This window comes from Manacus candei, unplaced genomic scaffold (assembly GCF_025592945.1).
Source record: "Manacus candei isolate 608988 ecotype Guabito, Panama unplaced genomic scaffold, ASM2559294v1 h1tg000069l, whole genome shotgun sequence".
Lineage (NCBI taxonomy): Eukaryota > Metazoa > Chordata > Aves > Passeriformes > Pipridae > Manacus > Manacus candei.
Genome location: NW_026138117.1, coordinates 6707176 through 6723787, shown reverse-complemented (window position 1 = coordinate 6723787; position 16612 = coordinate 6707176). Strand labels below are relative to the sequence as shown.

At 36.3% G+C, this 16612-nt stretch overlaps 1 protein-coding gene across 4 annotated transcripts in view; it reads right to left on the bottom strand.

Annotated features, from left to right (window-relative positions):
• NCK2 (NCK adaptor protein 2) overlaps positions 1-16612 on the bottom strand; it is an 85353-nt gene that overhangs the window by 19901 nt on the left and 48840 nt on the right. For 3 of the 4 annotated variants that reach the window (XM_051806885.1, XM_051806888.1, XM_051806887.1), the window contains one exon: positions 13295-13536. In XM_051806885.1, the coding sequence (XP_051662845.1) occupies positions 13295-13520 (226 nt within the window). In that variant the 5' untranslated portion in view covers positions 13521-13536. The remainder of the gene's footprint in view (positions 1-13294; positions 13537-16612) is intronic. The other variant, XM_051806886.1, reaches the window with a different exon arrangement.

The following is a 16612-nucleotide window of genomic DNA, read 5'->3' as shown; positions in this document are numbered from 1 at the left end:
TGAGGCTGATGAATTTAAGGAAGTCAAACAAACAAGTTAGGAGAACTCCCAGTATAAATACCTAGAGCAAGAGTGTGTTCAAATACTAAATAATACTTGCAATAGCTGAAGGAGCTAGAAAAAATATTTTTACCATAATTTCTGCTAAGCTCAGAGATGTATATAAAAATTAATAAATTTCAGTTGAAATGTGAACATGTTTTAGTTCCTCCAAATATAAACCCAAATTTTACAGAACAGCTCTCCTAGTTCTAACAATCTTCAAAGACAAAGCAAGCAGAAATTCTCATTCAATTTACTAATCAAGTGTTTTCTGTAAGATGCAGCAGAAACAAGCAAGTTTCTCAAAACTCATTTTTATTTAGAGATAGCATTTATTCAACATTTTAACCAATTTTTATTTAAGATACTTAATATTATTATTTTTCTTATGCATTCTAATAAAATTGTAATTCCATCTGACTTCATACAGACACAATTAAAAACAATGATCCTTTTTTGTTTACCAAATAAGTTATTCATCTCTGAATAGTAAGGCTCTGAATTGCATTGCATATTAATGCATACAGTTCTTAAGTATGCAAAGTATACAGTGTCTTTTTCATAGTAAACTAAAAATTGTATTAAGAAAGAAGCAATTAACTTTTCAGGAAAATTCTTCAGAAAAAAAACCCACCATAATGCAATGTAAATTAAGTCATTTATCCACCCAGTAAAGAGATAAACACATAACCTCCTGACAGATGGAATGTCCAGATCAAACATGCATTTAGCTTTGTGTTATTTATTTTTATAATTTTAAATTAACTTGGGTTTGCTTCTTTATTACTAAGGAATTTAGCAGACTAAAGTTTCTTCTGTAACACAGAAAGAAAAACCAAACCTTTCTGCACATTTTCAGACTGCACCCCCCCACTCCTTTTTCTCCCCCTCCACCTACACGTCCAGTTTCCAAGCAAATGTTCAAAAGCCAAGATCCATATGGGATAGTCAGTGTTTTAGAAGCAACATATCCATCAACAGCATTCTTTAAAGGACAGTGTTATAAATTTCAGAAATCTTCAGCTGCATTTGTGATACAGAAACGAAGCCTTAGAGATTTATTAATGACTTTTTGTATCTTCTTTAAGAAGCTCAATATCAAAACCAGCCACACTAGAACAAATTAAAAAAAAGTGGAAACTCTTCTCTAAATGTCAAAGTAAAATTCTGACATTTCAACAACCAGGCTGCTTTATCACTGTTTTTCCAATACAGGAAAAAGTAGTGTCAAAATTTTCCATGCATCAAACACTATTTGGTATGGAGGTTTCCATAAGAAATCAACTCAACAACCATATCAACTACTGCATTAATTCTTGCATTTTACACTGTGTTAAATATGCCTGTCTGTAATTAGGAAAGGTACATTCATATGCCAACTCTGATGTGAGTTTCTCTGATGTGAGTTTCCTGTACCCAGAGCATTTTATAGCAAAAGGTTAAAATGAAAGATGTAATAGAGGAATATACGTGGATGGACACAAACACACGATCTGAAGGTTTTCATAAACTGCCTCATGTATTTTTTTACCCCAGCGGCAAAATGAAGAAGTAGTCCTACTAGACAAATTTAAATGGTCTTGGGATTTGAGTCCTCTCTGGAGTAGAAACAATGCTGTCTTAGTCTCACATAGAGGGCATATAAAATGAATGGGGTTTCTGAAGACCTACAGTTCCAATTTCGATCTACACATTTAAAATGAAGCAGAAGTCTCTACTTTCAAACACAGATAAAGATATTTCTACCTACTTTATATTTCCACCTCACTTATAAATGATGCACTCTTGATTTTGTAGAATGTCCTGATAAGAGAAAATAACTAGAACTACCTTAAACCTAAGGCAGACCCATAACTCTAAGAACAGATTTATAAGGTATGGGGAGAAGGCACAGTAGCCCTGTAGGACTTCCCAATGTTTTCTGTTCCCTTGATGTAGAGAAGGAAAGCTACACCGTTTTGCCTCTTCACGAACACCAACAGAATATTGATAAGGAAATCCCTGATATGTGTGAGGTGCTCCAGTCTACCTCAATACATACTCCTGTCCTTCAGTGAGTACCTCATAGCTTATGTGCCCTCACCTCCTCCAGTGTCTGATGGAAAGATAATTCACCTTTAGCTATCTCACATTTATATGAGTTAAAAGAGGTGCACAGGGCAGCTCAGGATACAAATCCGACTTCCTAACATGAACCCACTCAATTAAAAAAAAATAAAATACAGCAAGTACAAAGTAGCCTACCCTGAATGCAAGATGATGACCTTCCAATTTAAAGACTCTTCCAAATAACTGAGATGGAATCATTCCATTTTAGACAAATGTGACTATAGTACTAACTTAGTCTTTTCAGTTCTTGTTTGCTCAAATTTGCTCTCAATTCTGTACATGAAAATCAAAGACTTAATAGATGTTACAAATAGAGATTGAAGTTCAGATCATCGAGCCCAAACCTGAACAGATACACTACAAAGCAGCAATTATAACTGCTTATCATCTCAACTCAAAGAAATGCATTAAAAGAAAATGATGCAAATATTGAATAAAGGGCAGTATCTCAGCATCAAAAGCTCAAGGTAATCCCTCCTGAATATATCATGGTTGTCTACTCTTTGAGGTTACTGCATTTTATTCCAGTTGGCCCATACCAACACCAAGCATGATGTAAAGTCTTAGTAATTCTACCATAAGGCCAGAATGCTTACGTTATACTATCTTAATGTTTTCAAACATTAAATTCCATGTTACAATAAAAGAAAATCCAAGGTGTTTATTACATTGTTTTCTTTATAAATCTCAGACCTCCTTAGAAGCTTGTCATAGATACTACAATTTTATTCAAAGCTCTTTTTAGGAAAGGGAAAACAAAGTAAATACCACTCTTTCTTTACTGACTTATTCTCTAAATTTCAAGGCACATAACTTCATTAATTAAGGGCTCTCAGGTTATTTGCAATTATATGGACAAAACCAGACCTCTCCACCTCTAAAGGGGAAGTAATGGAGAAATGGCTCACTTAACAAAACAACCTGTCTCCTCTGAGGTTTAGTCCTTGCAGCCAAAACACAAAACCCCACAACTCAAACACAAACCAAAACAATTTCTTCTGTAGATTAAAACTCAATAATTAACAAGCACATACTACAGTAATAAATTTATCTCCTGTTCTGGAGAACAATTTCCTGAATGAACAATTACAAAAATATCTTACAGGTTAGTAAATTGGTAGAGCCCATATACAAGAAGAATGACATTTTCACTACATCAAAATACATTTTCCCTTTCTTTTTTCTTTCACTTCCCATCTTCTTTCATTTACAAAGTCCCAAAGACTGCTAAACAGGTGTGATGGCAATGATTGCATACAGTTTAGATGGTTTACAGCCTGAGTCCTAAATCAATTTTCTAGTGCAAAATACAGCTACAAATAGTAATCTATTAGAAAGAGCACTCCTAAATGTCAACCTGGCTAACCTGACCAGCCATTCCTATTAAGAGCAGTGTCTGTCCAAACGCATTTGCTGAGACCACAAAAACGAACTGTCAGTAAACAATCATGATGACCACTGAAGTGACTCTCAAAGAAAGCCATCTCTGCAGGAACCCTCCCCTTCCCCTTCAAAAACAACAGAGGTGGGCATTCTCTCTCACACAGCAACTTTATGTTTGATGTCTGCATGCATTGCACACATCTCAATTCTTGCTTTATGGACACACTCCACAAAACAAAACATTTTTGAGACTCAGAAATGGAAGGAAACCTTCCCTTGCACATTCTGAGACAAAGCCCAACTTTTTTGGTGTGAATGCTAATTTAGAAATTTTGTTTGCATGGTATGAAAACACAACCCAGAATAGTTACCTAGTATTAAGGTCTTCAAAAAAACCCCAGAAACAGAAAGCAATGGAACCCAAGTGAAACACAGAGAAAAAGAAGCAAATTAATACTTGAAAAGACCCTGAAGGATTAAAATTAAGACAGTCGAAGGCCTCAAAAAGAGAGATACAATGATACTGAAAAAATTGCTTGGGGTTGAATATTGAAGGAAATAGCCACATCTGAAGGAGAAGAATTCCCCAATGATTCTAAATGGTAGAAAGTGCAGACACTGTCACTTCCATATGGAAAAATCATTTGTCCTTTGAGTCACTGGTATCCCTTGGAAAATGGTGCCCACAAGAGTACAAGACACTGGCTATTGATTTTTGCCCGCTACCTTAGCTTGGTCTTTAGAAGGGCGACCCAGCTATACACACCAAACAAAATATACACAATACCTCAAAATCAGCTACTGTCAGCTACATGTTTCTTCTCTCTGCTACCACCTTCGTGTGCTAGGACGTGAAGGCAAAGGGGAGGACAGTACCCAGAGCACACAAGTACATGTACCCCCATAAATGCATGCTTATGGGAAGAGTCCAACCCAGGCAGCTGGGTGTAATGCAGTGACCCACACTGCAGCCCCAGTTCTGCTGCCTCAGCGATCTTCAGTCCTCCCAGGAACCTGAGGGAAAGGGCGACAGAAGGGAACATAATGCAAGGAATCCAGTACAAGACACCACTTGAGAATAAAAGCACTCTATTATCACTGGCTCAGAAGAAGAGACATAATTAGCAGATTGCTTAAAGGATTTTATTCTATGGAAAAAATTAAACATCAAAAGAGTTGAGGGTTCAGACACTAACTTTTAATGCTAAGAGAGTAAAAAGCTCTGCCTCCATGGCTGGAAGAGAGCACAGGAAGAGCTACTGGCAATGGGGTGACTTCTTTTAATAGGGAGCTGTGAAACTACCTTCGGAGTTAATTTTTGGGTTTGCTCTAAGGCTAAACAATTATAGGCTGAAACATAACTGGCTCAGAGAGGGGAAAAGCAGGGTCCTCCAAGGTGACAGTTGAGAGAAATAATACCAAAGACATCAGTACACACTGAGTTAGGATGATCCTTTTATCTTTTCACACATAATTATGACTAAAATAAAGGCTCATTCTTCAATCTGTAAATGTCAGTGTACCTCCATGCACACACACGCTGCATGGAGGGGGGGAGAAAAGTACCTACTACATAAGACTTCTAATACAATACAAAGAAGATCTTTATTCTCTCAACATAGACTAAAACTAGGAAGATTTCTTTATGCCTTCAGCCTTGCAACATTTTACTGCGACCCTCACAGTAGAAAAATCTGCTGAAAGGTAGGACACATCATGGTTTCCATTATATGTTTGTTTTAAACTCTTGAAGCAGCAAATCCTTTAAATAATTCACTCCAATAAATAATGCGTGTAAGACAAAATTTCAGAAGAATACAAATATGAACTGAAAAAAACCAAACTTCTGCTCCCATCACAAGCTAGCACTGCAATAAGCTGCAGGTTCTGCATTCACTGCTGCTTTCGGTTTTTCACCTTGGAGCAGATAAAGGGCCTGATGCATACATGCAGCAGAGAAACTCTTATTTAGCAGCAAAAGAAGCATTACTCTGTACCCTGAGTTCTCCAGAATATTCACCAATTTTGTTTGCTTTCAACTCTCTAAAACGAAGTTTGTGTTTCATTTTGTTTGGGTTTTTTTTTGTTTTGTTTTGGTTTTTAATTTGTTTTGCATTAGTTTGCTCCAGAACTTCAGATTTTTCTCCTTCTTAGGCACATTTGTTTAGAAACTATAACAGTATTTTTTAGAAAGTCTGCTTTTAATTCCACAGAGACTCGGATTTGTTTAATGCTACTTTCAGTGGACACAGTTGATAACCATATTAAAGTTATTTAAATATTTATGGGTGTACAATAGGTCCAAACCCATACATTTGTGAGTTTGTTTCATATTCTGGATAACTATTTTAACATGTATAATAGTAACACTAATTCAAAATGAATATATTCTTTTGCCATTATGTATGTATCTAATTGATGGTGAGAAAGCAGACCCTACCCTGTCAGCAATTATACAATTCTTGTATAATTTCCCATATGCAGAGCTACTGCTATTGAATATGTCTAGATCTTCAAAGATCATCAATGAAGTGAAAATGGGCACTCAAGCTAAGTCTAGGTTTTAATGATGATCGTGAGGCAGACGTTTCCAGAAAGTAGCAAAGTGTTTGAATTCCTTATTATGCAATTCATCTGCTAACACTCCAGTGGCATCAGCACTGCCAGCTCCTAACTCCACGTGCTCTAGAGACAGGAATGGAAGTAATGTCTTCCCTGTGTTTGAAACCATTGTGATCATCTCCCATTTCTCCTTTCTCAGCAATCTATCCAACCAGACTGATCTATTATTACTGAGAATATGGAAGAAACGCAATTGTTCCAGCTTTTTTTTTCCTCTCAAACCACCAAAGACACCACACCTAAAGGAAGTTCCCATCAGTTCCTCAATTTCGTCACTGGTGAAGAGTCACCACTGTTGCCACCCCGTCCCACAAACAAACATGCTTGGTTTGAGCAATGCAGCTACAAAGAGGGATGAAGCACAGCAGAGAAAGTGCTTTTATTGAACAAATTCAACCATGGAATGAGCTATTTTAACACAGATTCTAGGAAACAGAGCAAGAATTTGTGCTGTGCATAAACACCTCGACTACTTCCTCTCCCTGAAAAGGAACTTAAATTCCTGCATATTGACTGCTTAAAAGTGTAAATACAGATGACTTTTGCTCATCCAGTCAAGAGGCACAACAGACATTCCACTACTGTCATGTAGTCCACTACTACATTTTCCGACAAGCTAGAAAGCTTCAAAGCAACATTAAGATACAGGAAAAAATTGTGCTGAATTCCTAAAAGGGGATTGATTTTACTGCTAATTTCAATAGAGATGTTCAGCTAAACAGAAAGGTTAATATCTCTCCATCTTAGGAATCTTTATATGTGATAAATAATTTGACAAGTAGCTATATACTGTAGGCTGTAACAAATACGGATAGAGCCTTCCCAAATCTTCATTCGCGAAGCCTAGCCATGATATACTGTAGGAAGCTATTTTTTAAAATCAAATTTATTAAATGCCTGCTTTTGAATGGAAAGACTAGCATTTCTTACAGGTCTATGGCAAGGAAGTCCAAAAACACAGGGAACCTGAAGTTCTAAAAAAATTAAAATAACTTCTGTTTGTCTTATTAAAGCAGTTCTGTTTTTTTAACATGAGCTCTACAAGGCTTAAGAGGCTGTGCTACACAACAGTGTACTTATTATATTTATTCTTATTTCCACCATTCTTTCATTCTGTAGTAAATTTTACACTCTCATGGTGTCCAGAGAAGACTACAATTGGAAACAACTAATTAAGAACAGAAATATTTTTTAAACTGGTAATGTGTTTTCTGTGATTTTGCAGCTCATATGGTTAAGGCAGTTTGCTGATAAACAAACATAAATTTATCAAGAAGGGAATATGTAAGACTCAACTTATAGCTATAACTATGCTAAAAATACCTTGCATACTTTTCATGATTGCACTTTTTAAAACTAGTGCTGAAGAACTGGATAATGTTCAGTTCAAAACCACAACCATTAAAATCACATCAGTAACTTTCAACAGTGAAAGACTTCAGTAATCAAATTTTAATATTGAGATCTAGAAACAATCTGATAAATGTCAAAATATCACTTGTACAATTAAATCTATTAGACATACCATATCAGAACTACCAAAATTGGCCCACTAAGATATTTTTAAAGAGAAAAAATCCTCAAAACCAAACAAAAAAAAAAAAAAAGGCCCACTAACACACACACACCAGAAGTTAAAGGTTGATGACTTATCTGGAGAATGATATTTCATAATTATGTTATGCAAAACTATGATGGTTATAGTTTAAGTTGAATTATTTATATCTAAAAAGGAAATACACTAAACCTCTTAACCCATGTTTCCCATTGTTAAAGAAAATATTGCATTAAAGAATGACCAATTCCTCATTTATGCTTCTTGGTAAGCAGTGACCCTCCAATGAAAAAAAGAGTTAACTTCCGCATCAATTTCCAAAAAGGCATGGAGAAGGTGGTATTAAATAGTGCAAAAATGTGAAGTTATAAATGTGAGAACCCCTCACATTTTCATATAAATAATGAGGAGAGAAGGGGAGACGTAAAAAACTTGATTCCTGGAAGCAATTATATATATATATATATATATATATAGTACTTCAGGGACTGCTGCACAGATGTGCAGATTGACCCAGGAAAACACACACCATGGTGGCTGATGAACTCAGGAAATACTTTGGGACACTCATAACACTTCTGAAACAACATACTAGGAACACTGATGTAAGTAAGAACTGGTTTCCATACATTACATCTCACTTGGCAATTCTTATTTTCCACACAAAAATCTGGCACACAAAGTGAGAATTAAAACTAAAAAGCTACTGAGAAGTTTTTCAGACTTACAGAAGCTTAATAAAGAAGTGATTTGAAGAGTCTCTTGTGCAACTCAAACATCTCTGTGAAACATTATCCAGGTGACTGTTATTTGCCATCACTGCTAACACTCATCTAGTGTTTCTATTGTTCCTATGGATTTGCAAACACATCTCCTGTATTCCTCCAATCTCTCTTTCAATACCTTTTAATAAACTTTCCTTCTTTTAATGGGCATCTGTTCAAAAACCGACACCAAGAGCTGAGGGGAAACGTCTTCAAGGCTTCTTATTTGGTTGTTCACTAAAGGTAACAAGACCAGAAACCTGTAAGAAAACCCTACATGCAGTGCTGGTTTTGAAAACGCAGTAGCATTCAGAAAATCATGGATTCCCATGGAAACAGCACCCTGTTGCTGGATCGCATGCATCAGTCACTTGTGGCATGCTGCTGTCTGAGGAGTTCTGCTGGTGCCAGGAAAATGACTTGCAAAGGGATGGAAAAAATGCAGAAGTTTTATTTTGAGTACACAAACAACTGACTTTGCAATTATTTTGGCTTCCTGCAGATAAGGTTTCTGTTCAGCATGACTGAGATGAGCCAGCAGGCATAGATCATCTTTGCTGCAGGAGGGGAAACCCGTGGAAGGCGCTCAGCGCAGCTCTGGGGTTGGTGCTGGCACACACCCACTCCAACCAAATGGGTATGGGAATTCCTTTCCACCTCCAGCACATGGGAAGAATTATATGACAGAAAATTACAGTTTGGAAGATGCACGCTGGAGGTCTCTTGCTTAGCAAGACGTATTCAAAATGTGTAAAAAATACCCCCCCTCGCAAAAGAAATACTGTACAAGGAAACTATTTTAAACTTCATTATAATGAATGAAGATGAAATTTTAATTACAGGCCTGGAAGTTGGTTTTTGCCCTAAGAATAGTAATAATTACCAGATTTCATTCAATATGAGCAAACAGAAGACAGCAATTTGAAATGGCCAAATTGCCATTACTTTTTACTCATCGTATCACTCAGTTAAGACAAAAAAGGAAATGAAAAGATGAATCATTTAAAATACTCAATAGGTGGCCTATATGTTACATTTCCATAATTAAAACTGTGCCATCATAGCTACATAACCATTAGATTTCACTTGAGAAAAAGATTTAAGAACACAGACGTAATGTATATCAAACAGAAAAATGACAAAAAACCAAACAGTCATCCATAGAAAAATTACAAGTCTCAAAATGTCTGCAAGTCATTTAAAGAAAGTTAAGTTTTGGAAAAATTCCCTGGTGACAGGACTAAAAGAAGACATAGTAGAACAGAGTTAAGGTCTTAGAATGGCAAAGACAAAAGTGAATGGTGCAGAAAAGGCCATTGTTTTCTATGAAGTTGTAGGGTGACTCAGGTGTGCAGTGGGGGTATAGGTGGAAGTCATATGAGATTTGAGGTGAGCTGTTTTTCAGTACCACAAGTAACCAGCTTAATGAACATATGCTAAACAAGTGTTATTAAGCATTTTAATAAGCACCCAACACATTTAAAAGAGCTGTCTCTGAACATATTTTATTTCTGTTCTTTCCAAAAAATGCTGAAAATACAGTGGAAATTTCAGAAGCCTTAAGACATTGCTGAAAATAGGCTGATATTTTAAACCATCAAGATGTATGCTCTAGGTACCCACATGCCCATTAACCTTCCACCAACCACAAGCCAAACAACAATAAAGCTGATGGGATTCTATTAATAAAGTATTCAAGGATTGAAATTCAATTTATGACAGTCAACAGTTCTGGGAAAATTAGTTTTTATCATCAAACAGTCATGACTTCATTCTCTGATGAGATTAAAAGTTTTCCTGACACAGGCAACTTCAGAAAGACAGTAAACTTTCGTGGTGCACTTGGGTTTCTACGTACAAGACACCAACGTAACTGGTGCCATAAAATTTCATTAGAACACAGGATGAAGAACTATTCAGATGATGCATCTTCAACAGCCAACTAGGAGAACTATTAATTAAATAGCTATAGCTCTTGTAGGGTCTGCCACAATTTGAACTATGGTTAGCACTTTCCATATTTATTGAATATCTGACAAGAGTATAAATCAACCACCGGTAATTACTGTGGATAAGCATAAGAGTGGCAGATAGCTACCGGTAATCACACAGACAACACAGCACATCATTTGCAAGATAACAATGCTTTCAGATGAAATATGTTTGAATACAAGGAAATCTAGTCTATTAAGGAAGAAGTAGAGAAAAGTGTATTTCCATGGGAGCAACCATTTGCTGCAGCGATGTAAGTATGAGAGGTGGATCCCTGTAAGTCAGAGGGTCTCTCTAGAGCCACTGGAAGCAACAAAGAGCCTCCTGTTTCTCTCCTGAGATTTCACAAGACTCATGATTAATTATTGATTGATTATTAAATGACTTTTTTTTCTCTTAAGTTCAGTACCTGCTATTTTTGCAATAGCTTCAAGATCAAAGTTGGAAACATATTTTGGTTTAAGAACTAATACTCATGACCACCATTCCAACTGTGCTAGGTTAGCAGGTATTTTAATAAGAATTTTCTTGTGATACTTGGAAAGGCAGGCTTGATAAGACATTAGACATATTTGTATAAAAAAAACTTAAGAACTTGCTTTACTGGTTGAAGAAAAACTTTCAAAAGCTGTTTCACTAGATGAAGCATAAGTCTTGCAATTTGCAAGCCTTTGTTTAAAAAGGAGGAGTGCATTTTTGATGGCCTCTCAGAACAATGGATCCTCTAAGGAAGGACACATGCTCTGCTTGTTCTAAATGGGAAATTACGGTACAGCAAGACAAGCAAGGCTTAGAGACTACAGTTTAGTTGAGGATTCCGATTCAGGAAAGGTAAAAAGAAAATTGCACAGATATGTGGTGCACAGTGCAGACATGTTTCATTATGCTAAGGAATTCACAGACCTTACTATAAAAAAAAGAATACTCTTAAGCATCACCTCTTTTGAAGGGATGACAAGAAAATCCTGAGTCAATTTGTGAGTTAGATACAGCTTAGGCAGTTTCTTACTCTCACAGGATGTATGAGTAGAAAAGAGTATGAGAGGTGCTTTACACCACAGATGCTTAGCAGGTTAGGTGTGGTCACAGCAAAAGAAAAGGCCAGGCTCCACCACAAGGTTGTTTCAGCCTCAGATGAACAAACACACAGAGAAAATCATTTTAAAAGGCACAGGGAATCAGTAGATTGTTGTAACAGCACTTCAGAAATTAAAAAATCGTACATGCAAAGGGCTGAGGTTTGGACGATGTGACAGTAGTGAAGGCTCAGCCACGAAACGATCAAGCTTTTTTCTCACACCATTTCACAGTTCACCACGATAGCGAAGGAAGCACCCTGCAGCATGCAGCTTTGTTAAGACTGAAAAGGTAAACATGCACATATGCTAGGACACATCTCTGTTCCTCCATTTAAACATTTCTGTTGAATATAAATAAAAATATGTTTACATCAAGTAAATACTGCCCCCATTTTACATGAACTCTCGATATATTACCACAATAGAACTGCAATCTGTTAATAAAATAGCTTGCAGACAATATGTATTTTAAACAACATAAATTCATATAAAAGGAGCTTAAAGTCACACCTGGGATTTTGATTTTAACCAGTTAATTGATGTTGGAGTTTACTCTTTATACAAATTTTTGAAAAGGCATAATCACATTTGTTGGCACTGTAATGAGTATATTCCAATATCTGTAGAAAGGACTATGGTTTTACATATTACCTTGGTAAATCTTATGATAACCTTGTTTGCTCACCACCCACCCTGTAGTCCTTAATTTTCATGTACTTCATGGCAGCTCAGCAGTAGTGAACACAGTAATGAAGAAGTGAAAGAAACTGAACCTATTAGACACAGTACTGGCACAGGATAAACCTACGTGAGCTATAGTCATGTTATTTTTAAGTGAACCTTTCAGTTTTCTAACAAGTCTAATCCCGAATTGTAATTTTTCTGTGGAAGAGTCATTTTGTACAGCAGTCTGCAACAAGTTTTCCCTATGTAAGACTTCGCAAGACACAGGCAAAAAACAAAACACAAGCACAAAGACCTCTCAAAACACTTCCATGTACCTGCTTTTCTATTTTATTAATTACATCCTAACATACCACTAGTAGCTTTTTTTGGCCTCCGTATGTAAAATGATCACTTATCACTATGTTCAACCTTTTCTAGCCATATACAAAGCCTTTGCTAATCAATCATTAAAAGTGATAGAGAAAAATTAATTTAACCTGACTTTGAAATAGATTCCTTCAAAATAAACATTTTTCAATGCTAGATTATTTTATTTGTATGATATTCTGCTGTGAAGAATTTACGTGCAGGTATAAAACAGACTTGGAAACAGAAGGAATATCTCAGACCACAGAAACTTAACTCCTGACTTTGTACATAGTCACATTGTATAATCCCATTCATAAAACTTTCATTCATAGCTTTGGCTATGATAGCTATGCTGAACAATCCAGCTTATATCCATCTATTTCTAAGTGAGAGGACTTGGCATGAGAGGAGAAGATTCAGCAGCTGGCATCTCTGTGAAAACACAGTTCTTCAGCCACTGAAAATACCCAATTTCTGACAAACTGGAATAAAAAATAACAAGAAAACCTGTTACAGATTTCTACACATGATTCTCCACCAAGTCCCACTCTCTCTCTTTCTCTCTGCCCTTCAATCATTCACCATGTCACCTCAAACTAAGGATTAAGAAAATCCAAACAGGCATGTTAAAAATATACTTATACGCATATTACACTCCCAGTCTGACACCCATCAAGTCTACTAAACTTCTTCCAAAATACAAAAGGACTTACCCAATGTGTCTTTTAGATTTTTAACCAGAGAACCTTTCTTCAAGCTGTTTTTTCTCTCCACATAATTTGATGGCACATATCCCGTTTTGTTGGCCGCGTTTCTTACCCTCCACCATGTCTTAGAATCATCTAATAGCCAAAGACGCTCATTTTTCTTGATGTCAAGTTCTTGGTCCTGCTGTGCAGTGTAATCCCACTTTGCAATAACAATAACTTCTTCTGTCATCTTTCATGGAGTCCTTCTGCAACAAAATATTAAATGACGATCATCAGTAAATTATGTCATATAATTCTTACTCATTTTTATCTTTGAATTCCTCTGAAATAAGCATGAAGAGGCTAGGGAAAAATAAGAAGGCTATATAGAGAAAAACCTCTTTTAAAAAGAAGGGAAGTCATACTGACCTCATTTTTTCTGCCACTAAAATATGACAACATCTCGATAGTACATTCTAATCATAATGTACTACATTCACTTTTTCTGAATGCATATAAAATATCATCCAGATATACATTAACAGAAAATAATTTATACAATCCATTTAATTTTTGCATATAGCATCATAAAACTACCCCACACCTGGCATTCCAAGTTCTGATCTGAGAAGGGAAAAAAAATTGCTGCATTCCAAAAATATATTTTCCTTCTGTCCCAGTTCCTCATCCTCATACTAACATTATATATATATAAGTTTTCTTCAATTAACAAGGTTGTCCATCTTTTTTTAGTATAAAGTCAAGAAATACTTCAAGAAGTGATGTAACTCACAGGGAAATGTGACATCAAGAAGAGGGTACTGTCTTTAGTAAGCTTTTGTTCACCATGTTTTATTTTATGCAGGCGGCACACGACTGCATTTTAGGAGAAGCCTTCACTCCCCCATTTGTTCCCAGGAAGGTCCCAGCTCAGCACAGTCCTGCACTCGGCATTAGTCAGCAGGGTAGAGAAGAATACCCACTGCATTTCATTTCTTCCCTATCTGAAGCCTATCCAGAGTTCCATTAAGACCGAACAAGTTGTACTTCTTTCAGTTACCTGTAAGAACACTGAACTTTTTCAAAGCTATTTGTTAGCTGCATAGAGAGTTGTGTGCCTCCATGTTTTCCTGTGCGTCCCAGCAATTACCAGGAAAAATGTGAGGGAGCACAATAGTGTGCAAGGAAGAGAAAAATCCCATGCTAGTACCAGTGACATTCAAACATATTACAATGCCAGCCAAAACATCTTGAATTTATCTTCTAAATTCTGAGAAGTCAGCAAAAAGTTTCTAATCGCTGCCAGGAGGGGTTAAGGGGGAGGAAAGTGGAGGAGGATGAGAGAGAGTGGGAGGAGGTGAGAACATATTTGAAAATCAATGTAGCAGATTTTTTTTTTTTTTAAGTAAAAGGTGTAATTTCCTTCAAACTACTGATTAGTAGGAAAAGGTCCCAGAGTACTTCAAACTAATAATGTCCAAGGATCTTTGTAACATGATTTGACCTTGTTGCCTAGGTCTTACATGTACTGATACCTAATAGTTTATGTACAGAAAGCTAATTAAAAAACAAACCTCATTCAGAGATTCTATTCAGAATGTAAATTATATCACCTACATTCTGGAAGGGTTCCTTCAGCAGTCTGTAACACACACACACTCACACACACTCTTTCCCCCTTGAGCTACAATATAAACTGCGAAAACTGCATGGTAGACAACCTAGCTTGTCTACTCTACTTTCCTCAGTTAAAGTTAATCTATAATCATAAACCATGATAGTGGACTATATTATAATTTAATAGCCTCCTCTTATCAATTGTCTTTCCAGGAGAACATCATATAGGGTTGAGCTATGGTTGCTAAATCATTTGACAGCAAAGCTCTAGCAAGCACCAGCAACGTGACCCCTCATGGCCAATGCAGGACATAAGTTTTGAAAATCTGAAGCTGAGACCAACAGGTTTAAGTTTTCATTTTCCAATCAGAAAACAGAAAGAATATACAATAATTATAACATTATTAATTTTAAAAGGAGCTATCATGCTTTGAACAATTGAGAAGAAACAGTTCAAACAGGGTGTGACATGCACATGGAATTGATGCTTTTACAAGAAATAAGTAACTATACCATTCAACCATTTTTTCCCCTAAGATAATCCCATCTGGCAAAGACAGAGGAGAACCTGAGCTTTGGACCTCAGTCTCCAATAAACTGCTCTGCCTTCTGACTGACATAAAATGGACAGAGAGCGTACAGGTCGATAAGCTCATGTAGCCACAGGGGGACTGCAATCAAGCGTGTTCTGAAGCCTGGCATTCTCAATATAATCCATCTCTCCAATTTAGATTAGTTTATTTTATCTCAGCGATTGTAAAATGGTCAATTCTTACTATTCCTGGGGACATGGAGAACATAAAGAAATAGGACATCATCAATGCAGTTGGTTGATGTTAATAATAAATAGGCTCCCCTTCTAAAAAAAGGTTATTTTCACAACACAGGCAAGTTAAAATGATCTAACAATATTACAGCATATTAATAATAAAAAACCACATTAGGTATAATATTTGACTAGTGACTGATGGAAAACTATTAAACTCTTCCTACACCTCTGAAGAAAAAGAAATAAAAAACTGACCCTTATTGAAGGGGTTGCCAAGTCTTTCCCCAGAGTGCTGGGTGAGGACAGAACCATAGGAAGAGACCACATATCAAGGCTGACAACACCAACTGCAGTCCTGTGACATTCAGTCAGGACAGGTTGCTCAAAGTAACTTGATTTCTTAAATTCCCATCATTACAGACATGTGAAATTTCCGGTACACCTGAGAAATGACATCATTTCACAAGCAGACCCCTTGCATGATGTAATTTTGGCAGACGTTTCAAGAAGCCAAGTTTCATGCTATGCTCACACAGAACCCATTTCACTAAAGTACTCCAGGTTTTACCAGATGCTTAATGGCACAAGCTTTTCTTCTCTAGTGGGGACAGGATTTACAGTCAAAATACAAAGTATAATTGCAGCTAAACATCTGTCTATTTAAAACTGTATGTATGTGTGTGGAGTTCAGTTGTATTGGGTTTATATTTTTTTTAGTTTTGGGGTTTTTTGGGGGGGATGTTTGTTTTGAATTTTGGGGAGGGTTGTTTGCTGGGAGGTTTTTGTTTTGTTTTATTTTGTTGGTTTTTTTTTTTTTTTAGATGTGGGGAAATACATTAAAGTTCTTAAAATTATTTTCTTATGGTTACATCATTAGACTCTCTTCCTCAAGGACAATATGGTTCTTCCTGTGACATTTGCAGAGCTAAGATTTCCTAGTAAGGGAATAAGGACAC